This window comes from Pan paniscus, chromosome 6 (assembly GCF_029289425.2).
Source record: "Pan paniscus chromosome 6, NHGRI_mPanPan1-v2.0_pri, whole genome shotgun sequence".
NCBI lineage: Eukaryota > Metazoa > Chordata > Mammalia > Primates > Hominidae > Pan > Pan paniscus.
The window spans coordinates 81,632,298-81,659,864 of NC_073255.2; the positions used below are offsets into that span (position 1 = coordinate 81,632,298).

A 27,567-nucleotide genomic window follows, 5' to 3' on the forward strand; every position below is an offset into this window, starting at 1 on the left:
ACTCTCTTAAAGATTTATAACTGTACATCTCAGTAGTGTTAAACATATTTACAGTGTTGTAAAACAGATTCAGAAACTTTTTATCTTGAAAAACGGAAAACTTTGTACTCATTAAACAATAACTCTCCATTCTTCTTCTCCCCACTCCCCTCCTTGCTGCTCCTGGCGGTCCCTATTTTACTTTTGTCTTGATTTAAGTACCTCATGTGGCATCAAATAGTATTTGTCTCTTTGTGACTGGCTTGTTTGAGTTAGCATAATGTCCTCAAGTTTCATCCATGTTACAGGATGTGACAGGACTTCCTTTTTAAGGCTGCATAGTATTTCATTGTATGTCTGTACCACATTTTGTTGATCCATTTGTCTGTTGATCAATTTGGGTTGCTTCCACTTCTTGGCTATTGTGAATAGTGCTGCAGTGAACATGATGTGCAGATATCTCTTTGAGTTCTTGCTTGCAGTTATTTTGTGTATACTCAGAAGTGGAATTGCTGAATTATATGGGAGTTCTATTTTTTATTTTTTCAGGAAGCTGCCGTACTGTTACTCCATAGCAGCTGCACTATTTTACATCCCTTCCAGTAGTGCACAAAGGTTCCAGTGGTGCACAAAGGTTCCAGTTTTCCACAGCTCACCAACACTTGTTATTTATTTATTTTTTTAAATAGTAGCCATTCTAATGGATATGAATGGTAACTCATTATGGTTTTGATTTGCATTTCTTTGATGATTAGTGATGTTGAGCATCTTTTCATATGCTTGTTGTCTATTTATGTATCATCTTTGGGGAGAAATACTTTGTTCATTTTTAATTGGATTTTTTGATTTTTTGCTGTGAATTGTAGAAGTTCTTTACGTAATTCTGAATATTAACCCCATAGCAGATACATGACTTGCAAAATTGTGTTTCTTTAGAGTTGATTTCTTTAACTTTATTTTGATTCTTTAATTGGGCCATCTATCCAGACCAGGCTGGTCTCGGACTCCTGAGCTCAGGCAGTCAACCCGTATCAGCCTTCCAAAGTGCTGGGATTACAGGCGGGAGCCACCCTGCCTGGCCGCTGTGGATTTTTAAATAAACGTCCTTTATCATGTTAAAGAAGCTTTCTTCTGTTCTTAGTTTACTAAGTGTTTTGTTATGAAGTGATGTTGAGTTTTGCCCAGTGTTTTTTTCTGTGTGTATTGAGATGATGTGTTTTTCTTTATATTTTATTATTATGTATTACACTGGATGATTATCTTACATTGAACCACCCTAGCATTCCTGAGATAAATCCAAATTGGGCTGCATCGAAACTAAAAACTTTTGTATTATAAATGTTATGAAGAAAGTGAAAAGACAACCCACAGATGCTATCTAGAGATTGGTATCCAGATTATATAAAGAATTCTTGCAAGTCAAATAATAAAAATTTACATCACCCAATTAGTAGTTTAAGTCAGCCAGAGTTGGTTCCTCTTGAATCACCCAATTTGTGGTGAATTGAAACTATAATCAGATACTACTTCACACCCACCGGGATGCTTATAATAAAGAATACATGGGAAATAGTATGGTAGTTCCTCAAAAAATTATAGAATTACCATTTGATCCAGCAATTCCACTTCTGTGTATATATACAAAAGAGGTCAAAGCAGGGATACAGATATTTGTGCACCAGTGTTCATAGCAGCACTATTCACAACAGTCAGAAGGTGGAAACAACCTAAATGTCCATCTACAGATGAATGGGTAAACAAAATGTGGTAAAGATGGATCAATAGATCACAAAGGAATATTATTCAGCCTTAAAAAGGAATGAAATTCTGATACATGCTACAATAAGGATGAAACTTCAAGACACTGTGCTGGGTGAAATAAGCCAGACACAAAAGGACAAATGTTGTATAATTTGACTTATGGGGTACATAGAATAGGTCAATTCATAGAGATAGAAAGTAGAATGGAGGTTATCAGGGGTGGGGTATGATTTCATTCCTGTAAAGTTCAGAGTTACTCTTATTGGAGGAAAGGATACATTATGACTAGAAGGAGGGACAAGGAAGGCCACTGGGTCATCTTCTATTTCTCAATCTGTGTTTACTCCATAGAATTTGATTGAGCTGTTTAGCTGTGGTTTGCACATTTTCCTTTACGTATAAACTTTTTACATATATACTTTTATTAAAATCTACTTAAAATGGGAAAAAAAAGATATCTAGATTTCAGCTTTTAAATGCTGGTGCAATGATAGCCATTTTCGGCTGGGTGCAGTGGCTCACACCTGTAATCCCAGCACTTTGGGAGGCTGAGGCAGCTGGATCACCTGAGGTCAGGAGTTCAAGACCAGCCTGGCTAACATGGTGAAACTTTGTCTCTACTAAAAATTAGCCAAACCTGGTGGTGGGTTCCTGTAATCCCAGCTACTCGGGAGGCTGAGGAAGGAGAATTGCTTGAACTCGGGAGGCAGAGGTTTTGCAGTGATCCAAGACTGTGCCACTGCACTCCAGCCTGGGTGACAGAGTAAGACTCTGTCTCAAAAAAAAACAAAAAAAAACAAAAAAAACAAGACAAAACATTCATATCTGAAATGTGGTTTACATAGAATGTTCTTCCAGGCAAAAAAAACAAGATTAAAATTACTGGTTTTGAAAATGTATTCTGTTCTTTCTTATATCAAAGTCTTGATGTTGGTGGCAAGAGAGAACTTCTTAGGTTTTCTACCTGTATTAGTCCGTTTTCATACTGCTATAAAGAACTGCCCAAGACGGGGTAATTTATAAAGGAAAGAGGTTTAATTGACTCATAGTTCAGCATGGCTAGGGAGTCCTCAGGAAACTTAAAATCATGGTAGAAGGTCAAGAGGAAGCAAGGCACTTTCTTCACAAGTCACAAAGGAGAAGTGCTAAGTGAAGGATGAAGAGCCCCATATAAAACCATCGTATCTCGTGAGAACTCACTCACTATCACGAGGACAGCATGGGGGAACCTCTGCCGTGATTCAGTGACTTCCACCTGGTCTCTCCCTTGACACGTGGGGATTATGGGGATTATAATTCAAGATGAGATTTGGATGGGGACACAAAGCCTAACCATATCACTACCATTTTTCTTTTCTTTTTTTTTCATGCCTGGATTTTTTCGTTGTTCCCTCATGAACATTTTAAAGTGTAATTAAGCAAAAGAGAATACTATACAATGGTTTTTAACAATTTTTTTAAGTTTCCCCCCTCCCCCCCAAGACAGGGTTTCCCAATGTTGCCTAGGCTGGTCTCGAACTCCTGGCCTCAAGTGATTCTCCCACCTCACCCTCCTAAGTAGCTGGGACTACAGGCATGTGCCACTGTGCCCAGCTGCCTATACAGTGTTTTTATTTTATTTTATTTTTTTAAGATGGAGTCTTGCTTTGTCACCCAGGCTGGAGTGCAGTGGCATTATCTCAGCTTACCGCAACCTCTGCCTCCCGGATTCAAATGATTCTCCTGCCTAAGCCTCCCAAGTAGCTGGGATTACAGGCACCTGCCTCCATGCCTGGCTAATTTTTGTATTTTTAGTAGAGACAGGGTTTCACCATGTTGGCCAGGCTGGTCTCGAACTCCTGAGCTCGTGATCTGCCCGCCTTGGCCTCCCAAATTGCTGGGGTTACAGGCATGAGCCACCATGCCTGGCCTTTAATTTTTTTAAAAAGTAAAACTTCTTTAATTTTCTTCTCGCAAGAATTGAATAGAATGATAGAATGAATGCCAGTATTTTATAATGTTGTATCCAGCAGGTTGCAATCAGGGAGGCTCCAACAGAGTCACTTTTTCTGTCTTTTTATGTTCAATCTATGCTGTAAATTGGTTTCAGAAACTTCTGTGAGTCTATCAACTGTAAAAATGGAGATGACTATGAAAGGATCTTATGCTTTTATTCTTCGTTGATCCACATGTCTGTTTGTTCCTCCATCTAGAATATAAAGATGATTAAGACTCTACCTGTCTCCTTAAGTCCAGTGAAGAAGATAGATTTACAATTAATGGTAATTCAGTATAACTGCCGTAAGAACAGGGCATTCAGAATGCCCTGTGAGCTCAGAGATGGCGCTACTGTATTCTCATGTTTAAAGGATAAGTAAAGTTCCCCAGTTTGAGAAAAGAGGGGAAAAGGACTCCAGTGAAAGGAAATTGATGAAATTACTGTTGACTTTACTTGTATATATTAACTGTCGTTCAGTGTCTCTGAAAACTTGATTTGGGACTATTTCCTTTGAACAGAAATAATAGCATTCCTGCCTGATAAATGTCCTGTGGTCAAATAATATGATTTCCTAATCATTCTGCACACTAAACTTCCCCCCACCAGGAAATCAATGCCTTAATGCTAAATTTCCTCTGTACTACTTTCTGTAAGAGTAAGAGGTTCCTATTTCACAGTCACGACACATTCCCAACTCAATTCACATTCCAATCCATCTTGTCCAACTTCATTGAAAGTTGATACACTGAACCATTTCCTTTACTTAAAAGAAATAGAATTCTTCCTAAATTCTATCTACTGTTGGAATAGAAAGAATATCATGCTTCTAGACTGACTAATTTTTTTCTTCTTGATATAAGTATTGACAACATTTATTCATTTGTTTCTAGGCAGCACAAGACTGTTGAACTTTCCTAGAACTGAGTCCGAGATTTGCAAAGCTGCCAAAATATTTTGAAACAAATGAAAATATGTAAACATGAATGTTATCAGCTGTTTTACAGTATTTGTGTTTTAGAGATAATGAGCATCTGGTGGACCACAGGAGCCCAGGGGGATTTCAAACTCCAGATTCCTTTTTGTGTAATCATATCTGGCTGGAGTTATTTGTTTTCTCTGCATGTGAAACTATCAAGTCATAATTCTTCAAAGGGGAATGTTTATTGCATTATTTAAAAATAATAAATTATATTACTAAATAAATAACAGCAGGCCAGGCATAAACCAATGATGAAAGTTTGTCAGAAACTAAGGCTTCTGATTAATTCTGTGCTCTGGACTATAATTGGAAGGAAGGATTATATTAGAGTTTACAATGAGTTTACAGAAAGAAAGGAGAGGGATAAATTATATTTAGTTCACAGTAAATCTGAATTCAGAACCCCTGGTTGTAAGACTAGTCTTTTAACCTTTAGAGTTAAAAAATGTATATGTACAGCTGGGTGCAGTGGTTCACGCCTGTAATCCTAGCACTTTGGGAGGCCAAGGTGGGTGGATCACTTGAACCCAGGAGTTTGAGACCAGGCTGGGCAAAATGGCAAAACCCTGACTCTATAAAAAATACAAAAATTAGCTAGGTGTGGTGGCAGGTGCCCATAGTCCTAGCTACTCAGGAGGCTGAGGTGGGAGGATCCCTTGAGTCTGGGAGGTCAAAGCTGCAGTGAGCCGTGATTGTGCTACTGTACTCCAGCCTGTGTGACAGAGAAAGACCCTGTCTTAAAAAAAAAAAAAAGTGCGTGTGTGTGTGTGTGTATGTACGTTGAAGAAAACTATGAGAAAAAGCAAGAATTTAGAGTCCGTAATGCATAATGTTGTGTTAAGCACATAGTTTAGTCATTGGTACATATTTCTGGAGATGGTCTAAAGATCTATTTTTTAAAAACTGATTTTAGTTAAATCAGAGGTTAGCAAATCACAGCCTGCAGGCCAAATCTGGCCTATCATATATTTTGTTTGTTTCTTTGTTGTGTTTTTGGTGTGTTTTTTTTTCTTTCTTTTTTTCTTTCGTTTTTTTTTTCTTTTTTTTGAGACAGAGTCTTGCTCTGTTACCCAGGCTGGAGTGCATTGGTGCGATCTCAGCTCACTGCAACCTCTGTCTCCCAGGTTCAAGCAATTCTCCTGCCTCAGCCTCCTGAGTAGCTGGGATTATAGGTGTGCACCACCATGCCCAGCTAATTTTTGTATTTTTAGTAGAGATGGGGTTTTACCATGTTGCCCAGGCTGGTCTCAAACTCCTGAGCTCAGGCAATTTTCTCGCCCCAGCCTCCCAAAGTGCTGGGATTACAGACGTGAGCCACCGCGCCTGGCCCTATCATACATTTTGGTAAATAAAGTTTTATTAGAACATACTATGCTCAATCATTTATATGTTTTGTGTGGCTGCATTTGCCCTGCAGCAGTAGAGCTGAGTAGTTGGAACAGAGACTGTGGTTCATACAACCTAAAATATTTACCCTGGCCTTTGTTACAGAATAGGTTGGTAACCTCTGAGTTTCTCAGTTTTAGCCCATTCACAAATGAAATAGTTTTTTTTTGTTTTTTTTGAGACAGCCTCACTCTGTCGCCCAGGCTGGAGTGCAGTGGCATGATCTTGGCTCACTGCAACCTCTGCCTCCTGGGTTCAAGCAATTCTCTTGCCTAAACCTCCTGAGAAGTTGGGACTATAGGCACACGCCACAACGCCTGGCTAATTTTTGTATTTTTAGTAGAGACCAGGTTTCGCCATGTTGACCAGGCTGGTCTTGAACTCCTGGCATCAAGTGATCTGCCTGTCTTGGCCTCCCAAAGTGCTGGGATCCCAGCCTCTCTCTCTCTCTTTCTCACTCTCTCTCTCCCCCTCTCTCTTTCTCACTCTCTCTCTCCCCCTCTCTCTCTCTCTTTCTCTCTCTCTCTCTCTCTATATATATTTTTATTTATTTATTTTTTTTTGAGACAGGGTCTCATTCTGTCACCCAGGCTGGAGTGCAGTGGCATAATCACAGCTCACTGCAGCCTCAACCCCACCGGCTCAAGCAATTCTCCTGCCTCAGCCTCCTAAGTAGCTGGGATTACAGGTGTGCACAACCACGCCCGGCTAATACTTGTATTTTTTTATAGAGACGAGGCTTCTCCATGTTGTCCAGGCTGTTCTCGAACTCCTGGAACTCAAGCAATCTGCCTCAGGCAGGAATCCTGAAATTCTGGGATTATAGGTGTGAGCCACTTCTCCTGGCCCACAAATGACATATTCCTTATAATCTACTACAGTGAGCTTTGCATGGTTAATATATTTGTTGTGTTGAAACTATCTTCCTGATTTTTTCCAATTTTTTATAGAGAAACCTGGAAAGAATAGTACCATAAATACCTATATACCCTAACAGAGAATTATTGTTAAAATTTTGCCATATTTGCTTTATCTTCTCTGTGCATATGTATACTCACATGGCTTTTTTTTTATTGGTATTAGTTGAAAGTTGCAGATATTATGCTTCCTCAGCACATATCCCTAAGAATAAAAGCATTTTCCTCGACAACTGATTATTAAAATTTGAAGACGTGTATGAGGTTTTTGTTTGTGAGGGCTATATGACTGGCGTTTCTCCAGTATATGGCACTTTGTTCATCCCTATGTTCCTGTTTATAAACTGCAGAAATTCTAAATATAATGCATTAGTTGTCTATTGCTTGCAAGTAGTAGACTGAATGATGGCTCCATAAAGATGTCCACTTCCATTAGATAAAGAAAACGTGTACATATACACCATGAAATATTGCACAGCCATAACAAAGAGCGAAATCATGTTCTTTGCAGCAGTTTGGATAGAGCTTGAGGCCATTATCCTAAGTGAATTAATGCAGAAACAGAAAACCAAGTACCTCATGTTCTCACTTGTAAGTGAGAGGTAAACACTGGGTACAAATGGACATAAAGATGGGGACAGTAGACACTGGGAATACAAGAGGGCAGAAGAGGGAAGGAAAAATAAGAGTTGAAAAACTACCTATTGGGTACTGTGCTCACTACCTGGGTGACAGGTTCAATCATATCCCAAACTTCAGCATCACACACTATACCCCTGTAACAAACCTGCACATGTACCCCCTGAATCTAAATAAAAGTTGGAAAAACAAATCAACCCAGATGGCCATTTCCTAATCCCTGGGGTCTGTGAATATGTTACCTTATCTGGCAAAAGGAACTTTACAGATGGAATTAAGGAATTTTAGATGAGGAGATTACCGATTATCTGGTGGGCCTCTCAGTAATCACCAGGGTCCTCATAAAGGAGAGGCAAGGGAGTTGAAGGTAGAGAAGGGGCTCTGAAGATGGGAAGCAGAATAAGTGTAGGAAATGTGAGCTTGCCACACTGCTAGTGTTGAAGATGGTGAGGCTAAGAATTTTCACATCCACTTTCAAAACCATTGTGTCCTGGCTCCTTTTAAACCATCTTTCCCTCAATTTCTCTGTCCTCTTACATCTTATTGTAAACACCAAGAAGAAACCTGGCAGTTAACTTTGCTTGGAAATCTTTTTAGCTAGACCATTTAATTCATTCGGCACATTTTCTACCTTCCACATCACTGTAAAATTGGGTTGCTAAACTTTCCACAACTACCTAACAGAGATCCCTTGCCTCCAGTTTCTACTCAGATGTTCCTCACATTCCTTAAAACTCACAGTCCACCTTCTAACAATCTAAAATCTACCAACTATCAATTCCTGGCAATTTAGGCTTTACCGCTCCTCTCCTGAAAGGCCTTAAAGTATTAGAACTGGGCCCTATTATTAGAACCTATTTCCCAGTTCTAATATTCCTCCCACATTTTTGGTTATGTGTGACAATGGAACTTTACTCCTGATACCAAAATCTGTATGATTTATATATGAAGCATAACAAATTATTCTAAAACGTATTAATGGCTTAAATCAACAAACATGTGTTGTCTCATAGGTTCTGTGGTTCAGGAATCCAGGCAAAGCTACCTAGATGCTTCTAGCTCAGGATCTTTCATGAAGTTGCAGTCAAGCTGTCAGCTGGGCTGCAGTCATCCAAGGCTCAGCTGGGAGAGGATCTGCCTTCAAGCTCTCTCATGTGACTGTTGGCGGGCCTCAGGTTTTCACTGGCTGTTGGCTGGAGATGCCAGTTATTTGCCACATGAGCCTCTGTCTACGGCAGTTGACAACATGCAGCTGGCCTACCTCAGAGCAAGCAACCAAGCAAGAGAGCAAGATAGAGTGCTCAAGACAAAAGATAACAGACTTTTTGTAACTTAATCTCAGAAGTAACATCCCATCACTTTTGCCAAATTCTGGTTGTTAGAAGCCAGTCACTAGATCTGTCCCACACTTGAAGAGGGTTAAACAAGGTCATGTTCTTCATAAGATTAATCCAAGTACAGAATTGGCTTAATAACATTTCTGACGATTTTTCCTATAACTTGTAAAACCTTGGCTATCTGAAACCCTTGGGAAGTGAATCATTCTTAAAAGCTAAGTTTCTGGATAGATTTTTACCATGAAGGGACCAAATCTTAATAATTTGGAGTAGAATCACTTCTGCATTTGATCACATATTTCTTGCCTTTTAAAATAAATTACTGATCATTATTTGAAATTTTATTTCATCAAAAGAAAATTAGCAATTGTGTGTTACAAAGAGAAGGTGTCTGTCTTCTCCTTATGTAGGGTATAGAACTGTTCATCTCTTTACTAAAAACTTAAGGCTTCTGTCTGCCTTTTATAATTTCTGTTTCTTTCTTTGTTTCATTTGTTACCTCTTAGTTATCAGTACTTGCCCATTGCCTTCCCGTTTACTGTATCTAGTAAGTTGCTGCAAAAGTAATTGTGATTTTTGTATTAAAACAAATGGCATTAGATTCTCATAGGAGCACGAACACTTTTGTGAACTGTGCATGTGAGGCATCTCGGTTGTTCTTCCCTTACGAGACTCTAATGCCTGATGATCTTTCACTGTCTCCGATCACCCCCAGATGAGACCCTCTAGTTGCAGGAAAACAAGCTCAGGGCTTCTACTGATTCTGCAATATAGTGAGTTGTGTAATAATTTCACTATATATTATGATGTAATAATAACAGAAATAAAGTGCACAGTAAACGTAATGTGCTTGAATCATCCGGAAACCATCCCCTCTGCTGGTCCATGGAAAGATTGTTTTTCACAAAACCGGCCCCAAAGTTGGGGACTACTGCTATAGAGAATTGGATCTGTGGTCTACAAGTAATGTTAATGACATTTATTTTAAGTTGCACTGAGACTTTTGTTTACATCTTTTTTTTTTTTTTGAGATGGGAGTCTCGTTTGTGTTGCTTAGGCTGGAGTGCAATGGCACAATCTCAGCTCACTGCAACGTCCGTCTCCTGAGTTCAAGCGATTCTCCTGCCTCAGCCTCCCGAGTAGCTGGGATTACAGGCGCCCGCCACCAAGCCCAGCTAATTTTTTGTATTTTTAATAGAGATGGGGTTTCACCATATTGGTTGGCCAGGCTGGTCTTGAACTCCTGACCTCAGGTGATCCACCCGCTTCGGCCTCCCAAAGTGCTAGGATTACAGGCATGAGCCAACATGCCTGGCCTGTTTACATCTTAATTATGAATTGTTACTATAGTCAGCCCTTTGTATCTGTGGTTTCCACATCCATAGATTCAACTAACCATGGACTGAAAATATGTGGGGGGGAAATGATGCTTACATCTGTACTGAACGTGACAGACTTTGTCATTATTTCCTAAACAATACAGGATAACTATTTACATAGCATTTGCATTGTATTAGGTGTTATAAGTAGTCTAGAGATGATTTAAAGTATACAGGAGGATATGTGTATGTTACGTGCAAATACTACACCATTTTATATAAGGCACTTGAGCACCTGTGGATGTTGTTATTCACAGGGGATCCTGGAAACAATCCCCTGTGGATACCAAGAGATGACTGTATAGGGGAGGCCGTGGTGACAGATGAAGTGGCATTGGGCTTAGTAAGGGTAAGAAAGCTAAGAGTGGCCTGAGGACAGATGGCAAACATGACATATTGCTCACTTTAGCCAATGCTCAGAATCTCTTAGGTTTTTGAAACTTCACAAGCAATTTAGGCAAACTCTCTTTTCTTCTCTATCCCTGTATTCTATGTAATCCCACAGTTGAAGGCTGTTCTTATAGTGGAATTAATTATACCTCACTCCAAAAACTTGACCCTGATTTCCGTCTACAAACCCAAAGCAGCAAATACAATTTACTTTTATATTTGAATTATTTTCTTTGTAATGGTGTCTGTTGACAGCCAAAGCCTCTTGTATGGAAACATACCACCACTGCCACAAGTAAAAGCTATAAAGCAGTGTTAAATACTGTATATAGAGCTCACATTTTTATATGCATTTCTTTTAGGTCTTATGTAGTGTGTGTACTGTGGAAGATCGAGAAAGTGCGTTAGGTTGTTAGACAAAAGACCCAGAAGGCCTGCTAGAGATGCCACAGGTGGAACTAAGAAAGCAATCTCTGTGTCACTCAGGCTTTGAGAAACTTGCTTCAGAATCATAGAACATTAGAACTGGGAAGGTTAAAAAATCTTTAGTCTTTTTTTCCCAGCTCCAGTCTCTTGTGAATAATTAACAGTAAAGTTAAAGATTATGAGAATTACGTGCCTCCTTTTTTCCCTTGCACAACATAGAATTTGTTTTCTAATAGTAGTGTATTTGTTAGCTTTGCATTCCCATAAGTGATGGTTTCCAGCCTTGGCAAACCCTTGCAGCCTCCAGCCACAAGTCCCCTGGACCTCAGAGAATGTATATACTGTATGTGCACCCTAATAACATGTTTCCTTAAAACTAGTACTACTGGATCCTCTAACTTTAGTACATGTCTTTCATGTCCAACTTTTCAGAGGCCGCCAAACTAGCAACCCTAAACTCATTTGTCACTCTCAAAACATAATATACGAATATGGAAAGCTAATGTAAAAATGGTAAGGGACTGAGCCATTTGGAAGGTAACTTAATGTAAGTGCCTGAAAAACAGGGATACAAAAAAGCAAAGGGACAAGAAGCAAGCCAGTTCACCCTGAACCCTACGAATGTTTGGGAATTAGAAACATCAAGTATTACAAATTAGGGGAAACGGATGAAGTCTGATACTAAAAATAGGGAGGTTGACAGTCTGTGTAGGAACAGTTAGACTTCCAGATCCTTATCTCTATACCCCACCTCCCCCTCTGCAGAAGAGATAGATTCCCTTAGGGAGGAAGAAAACTAGAGAAAATAAAGACACTAGGGGGAGAGTGTGATGTCAGCAAGATAGTGGAATAAAAGATACCTGGCATCACTCTTCCCACAAAAATGCAACTAGAAATTATTCAGGCTGGGCGCGGTGGCTCACTCCTGTAATCCCAGCATGTTGGGAGGCCGAAACGTGTGGATCACTTGAGGTCAGGAGTTCGAGACCAGCCTGGCCAACATGGTGAAACGCCGTCTCTACTAAAAATACAAACATTAGCTGGGCGTGGTGGTGGGTGCCTGTAATCCCAGCTACTCAGGAGGCTGAGACAGGAGAATTGCTTGAACTCGGGAGGTGGAGGTTGCAGTGAGCCAAGATCATGCCACTGCACTCCAGCCTGGGCGAAAGAGCGAGACTCCATCTCAAAAAAAAAAAAAAAAAAAAAAAAGTATTCAAAGACAAGAATACCAACCTGAGTTCACCAGAACTTGGGGAAGAAGTGGAGAAACCTCCTGGGCCGACAAAATTTTTTGTAAAATAAGTGGTCATTTCAGACTGTGCCACCCCTTCCCCCCAAGCTGCCATAACACCACTCAGGGAGAATTTTCCTAGCCCTGCAGTTTCCAAGGTGAGAGGAAGGAATTGGAGGTGGGTATTCAGTCTCCTCACTGGTCTGGGAATCTTCCCAGGGAGCCCACTCCCGTCCCATCAGGGAGAGCCAGGAGAGCTGAACTATCTGGGGTAAATTGGGGACAAAGAGCAGGGCACTGATTGTAGCAACTAGTATATGGATCTTGCAGCTACTCTGTACTCTAATTAGCCGAGACACCCTATTGACAAGGCTGGCCAGTGTCTTAGTGCCACTGGGGTGTAATCAGTGGGAAGGCCTGAATCCCTGGTCGGATTTTCCACAAAACTTAGTGCTCACATGGAACCTTCCCGTGGCCCAGAAACAGCTATAAGATTGGGATTAAGCTGGGCGTGGCAGCTCATTTCTGTAATCCCACTTTGGGAGGCCAAGTTGGGTGGATCATTTGAGCCCAGGAGTTCAAGACCAGCCTGGGCAACATAGCAAAATCCCACTTCTACCACAAAAACAAAAGTTAGCTGCATGTGGTGGTACGTGCCTGTAATCCCAGCTACTTCAGAGGCTGAAGCAAAGAGTCGCATGAGCCTGGGAGACAGAGGTTACAGTGAGCCAAGATCGCGCCACTGAACGCCAGCCTGGGCAACAGAGCAAAACTGTGTCTCAAAAAAAAAAAAAAAAAAAAAAAAAAGTTGGGATTGACTTCCAGTGTACACTTAAGCACTTAAGACTTTCACAGACTGGGAAATGATGACAGGATAGCAATATAGTTGCAGAACAATGTTTACCTTTCGGTGGTCACTATAAGTCTTCCTGTCTGTGAAACAATGTCAGGGCAAGTTAGTTTAGTTTTAGTGCAATGTTTCGAACGGCAGGGCAAGTTAGTTCTGTTTTAGTGCAATGTTTTGAATGGTAGGGCAAGTTAGTTTAGTTTTAGTGCAGTGTTTCAGTTCTGATGCTCACTGTAAGTCTTCCCCAGAATGGGAAGAAACAATAGGCCAGTACTTAAGCTCTCATACTAAGTAAAGGCCCAAAATCACCAAAGAACACCTGCAAAACCTAGAAGAAATGGCTGTGTCCTCAAATGTGCAAGCATCAACATAAACAAGCAATGATTATGAAAACTTAGGGAAATATGACACCACCAAAAGAAACCAACAAAGCTCCACCAGTGGACTCAGAAGAATTGAAGATCTATGAAATGTCAGACAGAGAATTCAGAATAAGCCTCTTTAAAAAGTTCAGTGAATCTGCCAGGCATGGTGGCTTACGCCTGTAATCCCAGCACTTTGGGAGGCCGAGGCGGGCAGATCACGAGGTCAGGGGATCGAGACCATCCTGGCTAACACGGTGAAACCCCATTTCTACTAAAAATACAAAAAATAAGCAGGGCCTGGTGATGGGCACCTGTAGTCCCAGCTACTCGGGAGGCTGAGGCAGGAGAATGGTGTGAACCCAGGAGGCGGAGCTTGCAGTGAGCTGAGATTGTGCCACTGCACTCCAGCCTGGGAGACAGAGCAAGACTCCGCCTCAAAAAAAAAAAAAAAATGTTCAGGGAATCACAAGAAAATAGAGATAGAAAATTAAATGAAATTTAGAAAGCAATCCATGTATGTAGTGAGAAATTTGACAAAGAAATAGAAACAAGAAAAAAACAAATAGAAATCCTATCTATAAACAATACAGTAACTGAACTGGAATAACTCATTGGAAAGCTTTAGCAGCAGACTTAATCAAATAAAAGAATTGGTGAGCTTCAGGACAGAACATATGAAATTACCCATTCAGAGGAGCAAGAATAAAAAAGGGTAAAGAAGACCTACAAGAATTGTGGAATACCATCAAGCAGACTAACCTCTGCATAATAGGAATTCCTGAAGATGAGGAAGAAAAGGGTGTAGAAAGCATACTTAAGCAAATCATGGCTGAAAAAGTCCCAAATCTAGAGAAAGATGACACTGTCTAGGTACAGGAAGCTCAGTGATCGGCAATTAAAATCAACCCAAAGAAGAGATACCTATGGCACATAACAATCTGGTTAACAAAAATCAAAGACAAAGAAAGATTACTCAAGGCAGCAAGAGAAAAGAAATGTGTCCCATTCAACATACCCCAATAGAGCTTTCAGCAGATATCCCAGCAGAAACCCTGTAGGCCAGGAAAGAGTGGAATGGTATATTTAGAGTGCTGAAGGAAAAGAAAAAAACTGCCAAGCAAGAATACTGTACCCAGCAAAGTTACCCTTTATAAACACAAAGGCAAGATAAAGATTTTTCCAGACAAACAAAAGTTGAGGGAATTCATCAACACCAGACCTGTCTTACAAAAAATGCTAAAGGGAGCTGTTCAGTCAGAAAGTGAAGGATGCTAATGGGTAAAAAGAAAGCATCTAATGGCATTAAACTCACCGGCAAAAGAAAGAAAACTCACTGGTAAAAGAAGACTTCTGAAAAATTCAGAATATCGTAATACTGCAAATGGGATGAGTAAACCACTTATATTTTAAGTATGAAGACTAAAAGACAAATTTTTTTTTTTTTTTTTTTTTTTAAAGACAGAGCCTCGCTCTGTCACTCAAGCTGGAGAGTGCAGTGGTGCAATCTCAGCTCACTGCAACCTGCACCTCCTGGGTTGAAGTGATTCTCATGCCTCAGCCTCCGAGTAACTGGGATTACAGATATGTGCCAACACACCTGGCTAATTTTTGTATTTTTAGTAGAGACAGGATTTCACAATGTTGGCCAGGCTGGTCTCGAACTCCTGACCTCAGGTGATCCACCCATCTCGGCCTCCTGAAGTGCTGGGATTACAGGCTTGAGCCACCATGTCCGGCCAACAAAACTATTAAAAACAGTAACTACAACGGTTATTTAGGAGACAGACAATTGTTTAAGCAATAAAAAGATTAAATCAAAACATCAAAAAGTCAAAATGGCAATGGTGGTGTTAAAGTATAGAGTTTTTGTTACTTTTCTTTGCAAAGTTAAGTGATTATCAGTTTAAAATAACCTATTATAAGATTTTTTTTTGTAAGCCTCACAGTAACCATAAAGCAAAAACCTATAATAGATACACTAAAAATAAATAGCACAAAATCAAAGCACGCTGCTAGAGAAAATCACTTACCATAGAGGAAGACAGTAAGAGAGGAAAATAGGAAGAAAGAATCTACAAAGCAACCAAAAACAAGGAGCAATATGGCAGTAGTAAACCCTTACCTGTCAGTAATAACCTTGAATATAAATGGATTAAATTCTTCAATTAAGAGTGGCAGAATGGATTTAAAAACAAGACCCATCCATATGCTGGCTACAAGAAACTCACTTCATCTGTAAAGATAAGCACAGACTGAAAGTGAAGGTATGGAAAAAGATAATTTATGCAAATGGAAACCAAAAAAGAGCAAGAGAGCCTATAGTTTTATCACATAAAATAAACTTAAATCAAGATGGTTAAAAAAAAGACAAGGCCATTATATAACGACAAAGGGGTCAGTACAGCAAGAGGATATAACAATGGTAAATATATATACACCCAACACCAGAGCACCCAAATATATAAAGCAAATATTAATAGACCTAAAGAGAGAGATAGACTGCAATAGAGTAATACTAGGGAACGTCCACACTTTCAATGTGAACAGATCATCCAGACAGAAAAGAAACAAAGAAACATAGACATTAAACTGTACTCTGGACCAAATGGACCTAACAGATATTTACAGAACATTCCATCCAACAGTTGCAGAATACACATTTTTCTCAACAGCACATGGAATATTCTCCAGGATTGATCATACATTAGGTCACAAAACAAGTTTTAACAAATTTTTAAAATTGAAATTATATTTATTTTGTCACAGTGGAATAAAACTAGAAATCTATAATCAGAGGAACATTGGAAACAGTGCAAATTAATGGAAATTAAACAACAAATGGACCAATGAAGAAATTTTAAAGTAAATTTTAAAATTTCTTGAGACAAATGAAAATGGAAACAAAATGCCAAAACCTATGGGATACAGCAAAAGCGGTTCTAAGAGGGAAGTGTATAGCAGTAAACGTCTATATCAAAAAAGTAAAAAGACTTCAAATAACCTAACGATACACCTCAAGGAACTAGAAAAGCAAAACCAAACAAACCCCCAATTTTTTGTTCTTTTTTTCTCCGTGAAAAAAGGCACCTAAAAAACAAACCAATGTTAATAGAAAGAAATAATAAAAGAGCAGAAGTAAATGAAACCAAGACTAAAAGAATACAAAGATCAATGAAATGAAAATGTTTTTTTGAATAGGTAATCAAAATTGGCAAACCTTTCAGAAGACTAAGTGTTGGGGGGTGGTGGGCGGGGGGAGAGAAGACCCAAATAAGCAAAACCAGAGGTGAAAAATGGGACATTGTAAGTGATACCACCGATATACAAAAAGATCATTAGAGACTACTGTGAACAACTATACACCAAAAAATTGCAAAGCCTAGAAGGAATGTGTAAATTCTCTGACACATACAACCTACCGAGATTGAATCAGGAAGAAACAAAAGACCTCAACAAACCAATAATGAGTAATGAGATTGAAGCCATATAAAAAAAGTCTCTCAACCAAGAAAAGCCCAGGACCTGTTGCTTCACTGCTAAATTCTGCCAGACATTTAAAGAACTAATACCAATCCTACTCAAACTCCTCAAAACAAAAATTTTTTTGGAAGAGAAGGGATTACTTCCCAACTCATTCTACAAGGGCAGCATTACCCTGATACCAAAACCAGACAGGATGCAACAAGAAAATGACAGGCCAACATCCCTGATGAACACAGATGCAAAAATCCTCAACAAAATACTAACAAACCAAGTTCAACAATACATTAAAAAGATCATCCTGGGATACGAAGAGGGGAAGAACAGACTTACTTGAGGGTGGGGGGTTGGAGGAAGGAGAGGATCAGAAAAAATACCTATTCGGTACTATGCTTATTACCTGAGTGATGAAATAATCTGTACACCAAGCCTCTGTGACACACAGTTTACCCACATAACAAACCGGCACATGTACCCCTCAACCTAAAAAAAAAAAAAAAAAATCATCATGATCAAGTGGAAATCCGAGGGATGCAAGGATGATTCAGCATACCCAAATCAATAAACATAGTACATTAATACAATCAAGACCAAAAACCATATGATGATTTCAATAGATGCTCAAAAAGCATTCAGTAGAATTCAACATCCCTTCTTGATAAAAATTCTCAACAAACGGTATAGAAGGAACATACTTCGGTGAGGTGTGGTGGCTCATGCCTGTAATCCCAGCAATTTGGGAGGCTGAGGTGGGTGGATCCCTTGAAGTCAGGAGTTTGAGACCAGCCTGGCCCACATGGTGAAACCCCATCTCTACTAAAAATACAAAGCCTGGGTGATAGAGCGAGACTTTATCTCAAAAAAGAAAAAAAAAAAGAAGGAACATATCTCAAACCATATATGTCAAACCCACAGCTAACGTCATGTTCAACAGTGAAAAGCTGAATAATTTTTCTCTAAGATTAGGAACAGACAAGGATGCCCACTCTAACCACTTCTGTTCAACTTAGTACTTGAAGTCCTAGCCCAAGCAATTAGGCAAGAGAAAGAAATAAAGGGTACCCAAATTGGAAAGGAAGAAACCACATTATCTTTATTTGCAGATAACATGATCCTGTATTTAGAAAAACCTGAAGACTCCTCCAAAAACTGCTAGAACTGATAAACAAATTCACTTAAGTTTCATGATACAAAATCAACATAACAAAAATCTGTAGCATTTCTATACATCAACAGCAAGCAATCTGAAAAAAATCAGAAAAGCAATCCCATTTACATAGCTACAAAAAAAATAAAATACCTAGGAATGAACTTAACCAAATAAGTGAAGAATCTCTGTGATGAAAACTGTAAAAGACTGATGACAGAAATTGAAGAGGGCATACAGAAAATGAAAAGATACTTCATACTCATGGATTAGAAGAATTAATATTGTTATGGAGTTCGAGACCAGCCTGGCCAACATAGTGAAACCCCATCTCTACTAAAAATAGAAAAATTAGCCAGGCCTGGTTGTGGGTGCCTATAATCCCAGCTACTCAGGAGGCTGAGGCAGGAGAATCACTTGAACCTGGGAGGCAGAGGTTGCAGCAAGCCGAGATCATGCCACTGCACTCCAGCCTGGGTGACAGAGTGAGACTCCGTCTCAAAAGTCAGTATTACCCAAAGTAATCTACAGAGTCAGTATAATCTCTATCAAAATACCAATGACATTTTTCACAGAAATAGAAAAAACCTAAAATTTGTGTGGAATGACAAAAGACCTTGAATACCTAAAGCTATCCTGAGCAGAAAGAACAAAGTTGGAGACATCTCACTGCCTGACTTTGAATACCACAAAGCTATGGTAACCAAAACACCATGGTTCTATATATATGTGCACACATTTTATACACACATAGGTATATAAAACACCTACAAAATTTTTGTTTTTTGAGACAGAGTCTCGCTCTGTTGCCCAGGCTGGAGTGCAGTGGCATGATCTTGGCTCACTGCAACCTCCGCCTCCTGGGTTCAAGCAATTCTCTGCCTCAGCCTCCCAAGTAGCTGGGATTGCAGGCACCCGTCACAAATGCCTGGCTAATGTTTTTGTATTTTTGGTAGAGATGGGGTATCACCATCTTGGTCAGGCTGGTCTTGAACTCCTGACCTCATGATCCACCTGCCTCGGCCTCCCAAAGTGCTGGGATTCCAGGTGTGAGCCACCGCACTCAGCCTAGACCTACAAAATTATACTTGGAGAATCCTGACAAAAAGGCTGGCTGAGAAAGCACACCCATAATTATACTCAACTCTCATATAGAGAACTCCATTTAACTTTGTAGTGCTTCATAGCCAAGACTTGCCAGAAATTGGCAGAACATCTCTAACATAAGAGAGACCAAAAGAAAGAAAAATGTACCTCGGAGATAACAAAAACAATGTAATAAGCAAAAGAAATCATAAATGACCTGTAATTAATATTCTTGTAGAGGTGAGGTGAAGGAACAAGAATAAATTGCTATTTTCTAAAACATTCAGAAAGCTTGGGAACTAAAAATAGGAGAGCTGAAATTTAAAATCAGTGATTGGATAAAGTTGAGAAAATATCTTAGTAAAACAAAAAGAAAAAACAAGAGATGACTTAGAGAGAAAAGATAAGAAACTTAGAAGCAAAATTCAAGTTGTCTGATGTTTAACTGACTGGAATTCCAGAAAAAGAGAATAGAGAAAATGAACAGCAGGATATTATCAAAATGACAATATAAGAGTAGACGGACATGTATCTGTTTCCAATACCACTGAGTGAGGAAAATAAGCCACAGTACCATGAAACTGTAGAACACCAAGGACAAAGAGAAGCTGCAAAAACTGAAAAATCAACTCTTCAATCAGAAAATTGAGGCTTCAGGGCAAACCATTCTCCCAAAAACTGGAGGGAATGGTGCATACTGAGAATCACAGATTACCTCCAGAAACCTCACCAGATTCTCAGGGTAAAGAGAAAAATCTCCTCAAGCTTTAGGTAGGGAGAAGGGGAAATCATCATCTTGAAATAAGCCGTAGCACTCCTTAGCAATGGTTTGCTCTCAAAGTAAACTGTTTAATCAAGCCTAATTGACATGTGCTTTACCAGAGCCTAACAGACCTGGAGGAAGATGTGTTAGTCCATCTTGCATTGCTAAAAAAGAATACCTGAGACTGGTAATTTATAAAGAAGAGGGGTTTATTTGGCTCACATTTCTGCAGACTGTACAAGAAGCATGGCACGAGCATCTATCTGCTTAGCTTCTGGTGAGGCCTCAGGAAGCTTTCCCTTATGGTGGAACACAAAGGGGAACAGGCACAGCACATGGAGAGAGAGAGAGCAAGAGAGAGAGGGGAGGGAGGTGCCAGACTCTTGAACAACCAGATCTCGCACCAGGTCTTGCGTGAACTATAGTTATAGAGTAAGAATTCACTCACAAGTGCAGGGACAACATCAAGCCATTCATGAGGGATCTGGCCCCATGACCCAAACACTTCCCACTAGGCCCCACCTTCAACACTGGGAATCACATTTCAGCATGAGTTGGAGGGGAAAAATACCCAAAGTGTATCAGAAGGGAAACACCCAACTGCAGTCCTCTCTAGCCTTCCTGTCTTACCTAATCGGGGAGAAGGGAACCTGAGAAACACTTGTGAAAGTCATGGCCCAGGCACACAGGCTCACTAAAAGACTGAGAACTAATTATGTGATTATAAGACACTCCCCCCACCACACACACCTCACCACCACACCGATCAGTCTCCTGTGTAATGATAGTGGATTACTGCTAAATGAACTAATTTTCAGACCCTATTCTATTTTAATAAGGAGTCTTTAGGGAAACGAAGAAATGATAGATACAAAAACAAGGATGTGATTGTAACAACATGGGTACAGCTGGAGGCCATTATCCTAAGTGAATTAATGCTGAAACAAAAAACCAAAAACTACATGTTCCGAACTCATAAGTGGGAGCTAGACATTGGGTATTCATGGACATAAAGATGGGAACAGTAGACACTGGGTACTGCAAGAGATGGGAGAGAGGGAGGGGAGAAAGGGTTGAAAAGCTGCCTATTGGGTACTATGCTCACGACCTGGGTAGCAGGATCAGTTGTACCCCAGACGTCAGCATCACACAAAATACCCTTGTAACCTGCACGTGTACCCCTGAATCTAAAATAAAAATTGATTTAAAAAAGGACACTAAAGGAAATGTAACCTATACAGCTACACAAAACAGTAAACACAACCCAACTCTTAGCCAGAGAAACATAAAGCCTCAAACAAGAGGACTTTTTACTGCAGTTTCTTATACCCAGTATATCATGTCTGCTTTCAACAAAAACTTACAAGACATGCTAAAAGGCAAAAATCAAAGTTGCATGAGGCATAGCAAGAATCAGAACCATTGCCAGACTCATTTATGGCAGCGATTTTTGGAATAATCAGACTGGAAATTTTAAATAAGTATGATTAATATACTAAAGGCTCTAATGGAAAAAGTGAACAACATGCAAGAAAGGTGGGTAACATAAGCAGACAATAGAAACTCTAAGAAAGAACCCAAAAGAAATACTAGAAATAAGCAATACTATAACAGAAATGAAGAATGCCCTTGGACTTATTGATAGAGTGGAAAGGACAATAGATAACCTGGGAAAGATTCAATGAGCTTGAAGATATGTCAGTAGAAAGTTCCAAAACTTAAACTGCAAAGAGAAAAAAGAATAAATGACAGAACATGGCAGGGCCTGGTGGCTCACACTGTATCTCCACACTTCAGGAGGCCCAGGTGGGAAGATCACTTGAGACCAAGAGTTGAGGGCCAGCCTGGGCAACATAGAGAGACCTGTTGACTCCACAAAAAATAAAAGGAAAAGAATAGGATATCCAAAAACTGTGGGACAGTTACAAAATTATATATATTTAAGTCCTTGCTTTGGCTGAACCTAACACTAAAATTGGAACAATACCAAGAAGATTGCACAACATGGCCCTGTGCAAGGATGATATGTAAGGTCATGAAGCATAGAAAAAACATTTCTAATTGTTTTTTTTATATGGAGTCTCACTCTTTCACCTGAGCTGTAGTGCAGTGGCATGATCTTGGCTCACTGCAACCTCTGCTGCCCAGATTCAAGCGATTCTCCTGCCTCAGCCTCCAGAGTAGCTGGGATTACAGGTGTCTACCACTGCACCTGGCTAATTTTTGTAATTTTAGTAGAGATGGGGTTTCACCATCTTGGCCAAGCTGGTCTTGAACTCCTGACCTCGTGATCCACCTGCCTTGGCCTCCCAAAGTGCTGGGATTACAGGTGTGAGGCACCTCACCCAGCCAACATTTCTAATTTTTTTTTTTTTTTTTTTAGACATAGTCTCACTCTGTCGCCCAGGCTGGAGTACAGTGGTGCAATCTCGGCTCACTGCAAGCTCCGCCTCCTGGGTTCATGCTATTCTTCTGCCTCAGCCTCCCTAGTAGCTAATTTTTATACTTTTTAGTAGGGACGGGGTTTCAGCATGTTAGCCGGGATGGTCTCGATCTCCTGACCTTGTGATCCGCCCGCCTCGGCCTCCCAAAATACTGGGATTACAGGCGTGAGCCACCGCGCCCGGCCAATTTTTTAAAAAATTAAAAAAAATATGTGTGTGTAAAATTGTGTACACACGATGGGAATAACAGAGGAAAAGAGAGAAAGGAATAGAAGAACCATTTGAAGTAATAATGACTATTTTCAAAACTAAAGACAGATGCCAAACCACAAATCCAGTTTAGAAAGTTAAGAAAACAAGCAAGATAAATACCAAATGCCAGGTGCGGTGGCTCACACCTGTAATCCCAGCATTTTGGGAGGCCGAGGTGGGCACATCACTTGAGGTCAGGAGTTCAAGACCAGCCTGGCCAACATGGTGAAACCCTGTCTCTACTAAAAATAGAAAAATTAGGCCTGGTGGCAGGTGCCTGTAATCCCAGCTACTCAGGAGACTGAGGCAGGAGAATTGCTTGAACCTGGGAGGGAGAGGTTGCAGTGAGCTGGGCACCACTGCACTCCAGCTTGGGAAAAAGAGTGAGACTCCATCTCCAAAAAAAAAAAAAAAAAAAAGATAAATACAAGAAAGTCTGTACCCAGGCCCCTAGGCATATCATAATCAAATTGCAGAAAATCAAAGATAACATCCTGAAAAAACCTAGAGGAAAAAAAACACCTATGGAGAGTGGAGTGAAATATATTTATTATATCTTTATTATGTTTTTAATTATGTTTTAATTTATTTTTGTGGTTACCTGGTAGGTGTATATATTTATGGGGTACATGAGATATTTTGATGCGGGTATACAATATGTAATAATCACATCAGGATGAATGAGGTATCTGTCACCTCAAGCATTTATCATTTTCTTGTATTACAAACCATCTAGTTATACTCTAGTTGTTTTTAAATAAATAGTTAATTATTGACTGTAGTCACCGTGTTGTGCTATCAAATACTAGATTTTATTCCTTCTATCTAATAATATTTTTGTACCCTATAATTATCCCCTCCCCCACCCACCTACCCACTACCCTTCCCAGCCTTTGGTAACCATTGTTCTACTCTCTATTTCCATGAGTTCAACTGTCTTAATTTTTAGCTCCCACAAATAAGTGAGAACATGTAAAGTTTGTCTTTCTATACCTGGCTTATTTTACTTAACATAATGACCCCCACTTCCATCCATGTTGTTGCAGATGACAGGGTCATTCTTTTTTATGGCTGAATAGTACATATATATATATATATATATAATATTTCCTTTATCCATTTATCTGTTGATGGACACTTAGATTGATCCCAAATCTTGGCTATTGTGAATAGTGCTGCAGCAAACGTGAGAATGCAGATATCTCCTTGATTTACTGATTTCCCTTCTTTTGGGTATATTCCTAGTAGTGGGATTGCTAGATCATATGGTAGTTCCATTTTTAGTTTTTTGAGGAACCTCCATACTGTTCTCCATGGTGGTTGTACTAATTTATATTCCCACCAACAGTGTACCAGGGTTCCCTTTTCTCCACATCCTCACCAGCATTCGTTATTGCCTGTCTTTTGGATAAAAGCCATTTTAACTGGGATGAGATGATATCTCATTGTAGTTTTGATTTGCATCTCCCTGATGGTCATGACGTAATATTGAGTACCTTTTCATATACCTGCTTGCCATTTGTATGTCTACTTTGTAGTAATGTCTATTCTGATCTTTTGCCCATTTTTTATTGTATTATTCGATTTTTTATTGACTTGTTTGAGCTCTTTATCTATTCTGGTTATTAGTTTCTTGTCAAATGGATAGTTTGCAAATATTTTCTTCCATTTGGGGGATTGTCACTTCTCTTTGTTGATTGTATCCTTTGCTGCATAGAAGTTTTTACACTTGGCATGATCCCATTTGTCCATTTTTGCTTTGGGTGCCTGTCTTTGTGGGGTATTACTCAAGAAATCTTTGCTCAGTGCAATGTCCTGGAGAGTTTTCCAAATGTTTTCTTTTAGCAGCTTCATAGTTTGAGGTTTTAGATTTAAGTATTTAATTCATTTTGATTTGATTTTTGTATATGGCAAGAGATAGGGGTCTAGTTTCTTTCTTTCTTTCTTTCTTCTTTTTTTCTTTTTCTTTTCTTTTTCTTTCTTTTTTTTTTTTTTTTTTTTTTTTGAGACAGGGTCTCACTCTGTCTCCCAGACTGGAGTACAGTGGTGTGATCACAACTCATTGCAACCTCCACCTCCCAGGTTCAAGTAATTCTAATGCCTCAGTCTCCTGAGTAGCTGGGATTTCAGGTATATGCCACCATGCCTGGCTAATTTTTGTATTTTGAGTAGAGACGAGGTTTCACCATGTTGCCCGGGCTGGTCTCAAACTTCTGGCCTCAAGTGATCCACTGGCCTTGACTTACTAAAGTGCTGGGATTATAGGTGTGAGCCACCATGTCCAGCAAGTATCTAGTTTCATTCTACTACATATGGATATCCAGTTTTCCCAGCACCATTTATTGAAGAGACTGTTCTTTCCCCAATGTATGTTCTTGGCACATTTGTTGGGAATGAGTTCTCTGTAGATGTGTGGATATGTTTCTGGGTTATCTGTTCTTTTCCATCAATCTGTGTGTCTATTTTTATGCCAGTACCATGCTGTTTTGGTTACTATAACTCTGTAGTATAATTCGAATTCAGGTAATGTTACTCCACCAGTATTATTCTTTTTGCTCAGGATAGCTTTGGTTATTCTGGATCTTTCATGGTTCCAGGTAAACTTTAGAATTGTCTTTTCTATTTCTGAGTAGAAGAATTTTATTTTATTCGTAGCTATTGTAAATGGGATTACTTTCTTGACTTCTTTTTCAGATTGTTCACTGTTGGCACATAAAAATGCTACTGATTTTTGTATGTTGGTTTTGTCTTCTTCAACTTTCTGAATTTATTAGTTCTAATAGTTTTTGGTGGAGTCTTTTGGTTTTTCCAAATATAAGGTTATATTATCTATAAACAAGGATAATTTGACTTCTTTCTTTCTAGTTTGGATGCCCTTTCTTTCTATTGTCTTATTGCTGTAAGACTTACAGAATGAAATATTTAAAGTATTGAAAGAAAAACCCCACCAACCTATGGTAACTCCATGTTTCCAGTTGGTAGTTGCTTAGGCAAAACACCTTGGAGTCATTCTTGATTCTCCTTGTCCCTCACATCTCACATCCTGTTAGGATATCGAGATGTAGTAAGAAAAAAAAAATTGTAATCCTCCCCTTCTTACCACCTCTATTTCTATCTCCTTGGTCCAAGCCATCATTATCTCTTCTCTGGATTATTGCTATAGACTCCATACTACAGTCTAAACAGAGCAACTAGAATGATTAAAGTCCAATCTAGTACTACTACAGAAGCTTCCCATTTCACTACCTGTCTATGAATTACTTAATTTCTCTGTGTCTCAGTTGCTTCATCTGTTAAAAGAGAATAATACCTCCTCAGGAGATTATGTGATTGATGAGGAGGCACTTACTTAATACCAACCTGATGCACAGAAAATAGTAAAGTTTAGTGATTTTTTTATTATTTTAATTTCCAATTTGCCCTTCAAATCAGAAGCTTAGTTTTGTCTTATTCTTCAGTGCTTGAGGTGGGAGGGTTTGTAGAAACATTTGGATTATGAATACCTAGCTCATTGCTGTCAAGCAGAATCCTCCATCTTTTAGTGCCTGAAAATATTCAGATGTCCAGAAACATTAACCAGAGGAAATTCCATTTCTAGCTCCGCTGTTTGTATAGGCAATGTAGTGGGTCAGTTTTCTGCACTGTGTAGAAATTGCTTTGTCAGTGGAAAATGTTATTTTCGTCGGTTTTACAGTTCCTAACTTTTGAGGCATTTGTTCCCTGGAGGATACTAAAAGAAGGAAATCTTCAGACAGCTGCCCACTGAATTTTTGCTTGAGCCTTTATTTGATATTTTACCCAGACCCCTTTTGGTTTTTTATTACAGTAACATCGCATACCTAGGTTTTTCTTTTTCTTCTTCATATAAGCCTTACCTATCTGGAACTGTCAGTACTAGGAAGGTACTTATAGTGTTGAATGTTCCCACTCATATTTCCTGTTATGCCTTATGCTTTTTATAACAAGCCAAAAAGAGGAAGAGAGATTTCACCATAGATTTGCTAAAGGCAATGTGGGATGCAATGAGTGTGGTTTAATGGAAGAACCCTGGGGTGCGGCCTCTGAGCCTTGCTCTGCCACTGACACCTGTATGACTACCTGGGCTTGAGTTAAACGTTCTGCATAAATTCTAGCAGAAGAGGCTAGCTCAAAGAGGAGATTCAGTGTCTGAATGTCTGAGAGAGTGTGAAAATAAGAAAAGTTGGCCGGGCGCCGTGGCTCACACCTGTAATGCAGCACTTTGGGAGGCCGAGGCAGGTGGATCACCTGAGGTCAGGAGTTCAAGACCAGCCTGACCAACATGGAGAAACCCTGTCTCTATTAAAAATACAAAAAAGTAGCCAGGCGTGGTGGTGCATGCCTGTAATCCCAGCTACTCGGGAAGCTGAGGCAGGAGAAGTGCTTGAACCTGGGAGGCAGAGGTTGTGGTGAGCCAAGATTGCGCCATTGCACTCCAGCCTGGGTGACAGAGCGAAACTCTGTCTCAAAACAACAACAACAACAACAACAACAACAACAAAGTCAAGTCACTTGAGACCTCAACCCACTGACAGGAGAAGAGGGACTGGGGCAGACCCAACCTGAACTGGTTCTGTAAAGCAGCCACGGCACAGACCAGAGTGGACTGTGGGCCTGAGCAGTGTATGCCCCTGGGGCCTGGAAAGTAGGGGCTGGGACTTCATTTCTTGAACAGAGGGAGAAGGAAAGACACTTGAGAATCTGGTAAAAAAAAAAAAAAAAAAAAACAACCCGAAACAAATAAAACATTCTAGTAGCTTCAG

General features: G+C 39.7%; 1 protein-coding gene and 1 non-coding gene across 5 annotated transcripts in view; both read left to right on the forward strand.

Moving 5' to 3' along the window:
• The window catches only part of TPST1 (tyrosylprotein sulfotransferase 1), a 149,684-nt gene that overhangs the window by 111,699 nt on the left and 10,418 nt on the right, over positions 1–27,567 (forward strand). The window contains exon 5 of one of the 4 annotated variants that reach the window (XM_034964219.3): positions 529–27,534. The exons of the other annotated variants lie outside the window; for them this stretch is intronic. Coding sequence (XP_034820110.1) covers positions 529–664 — 136 coding nt within the window. The 3' untranslated portion in view covers positions 665–27,534. Of the gene's footprint in view, positions 1–528; positions 27,535–27,567 lie in introns of those variants that run through there. 4 annotated transcript variants of the gene reach the window in all.
• Positions 22,041–22,145, forward strand: LOC112440550 (U6 spliceosomal RNA). Its single transcript, XR_003028584.1, has one exon. It is a non-coding gene; the product is annotated as a U6 spliceosomal RNA (small nuclear RNA).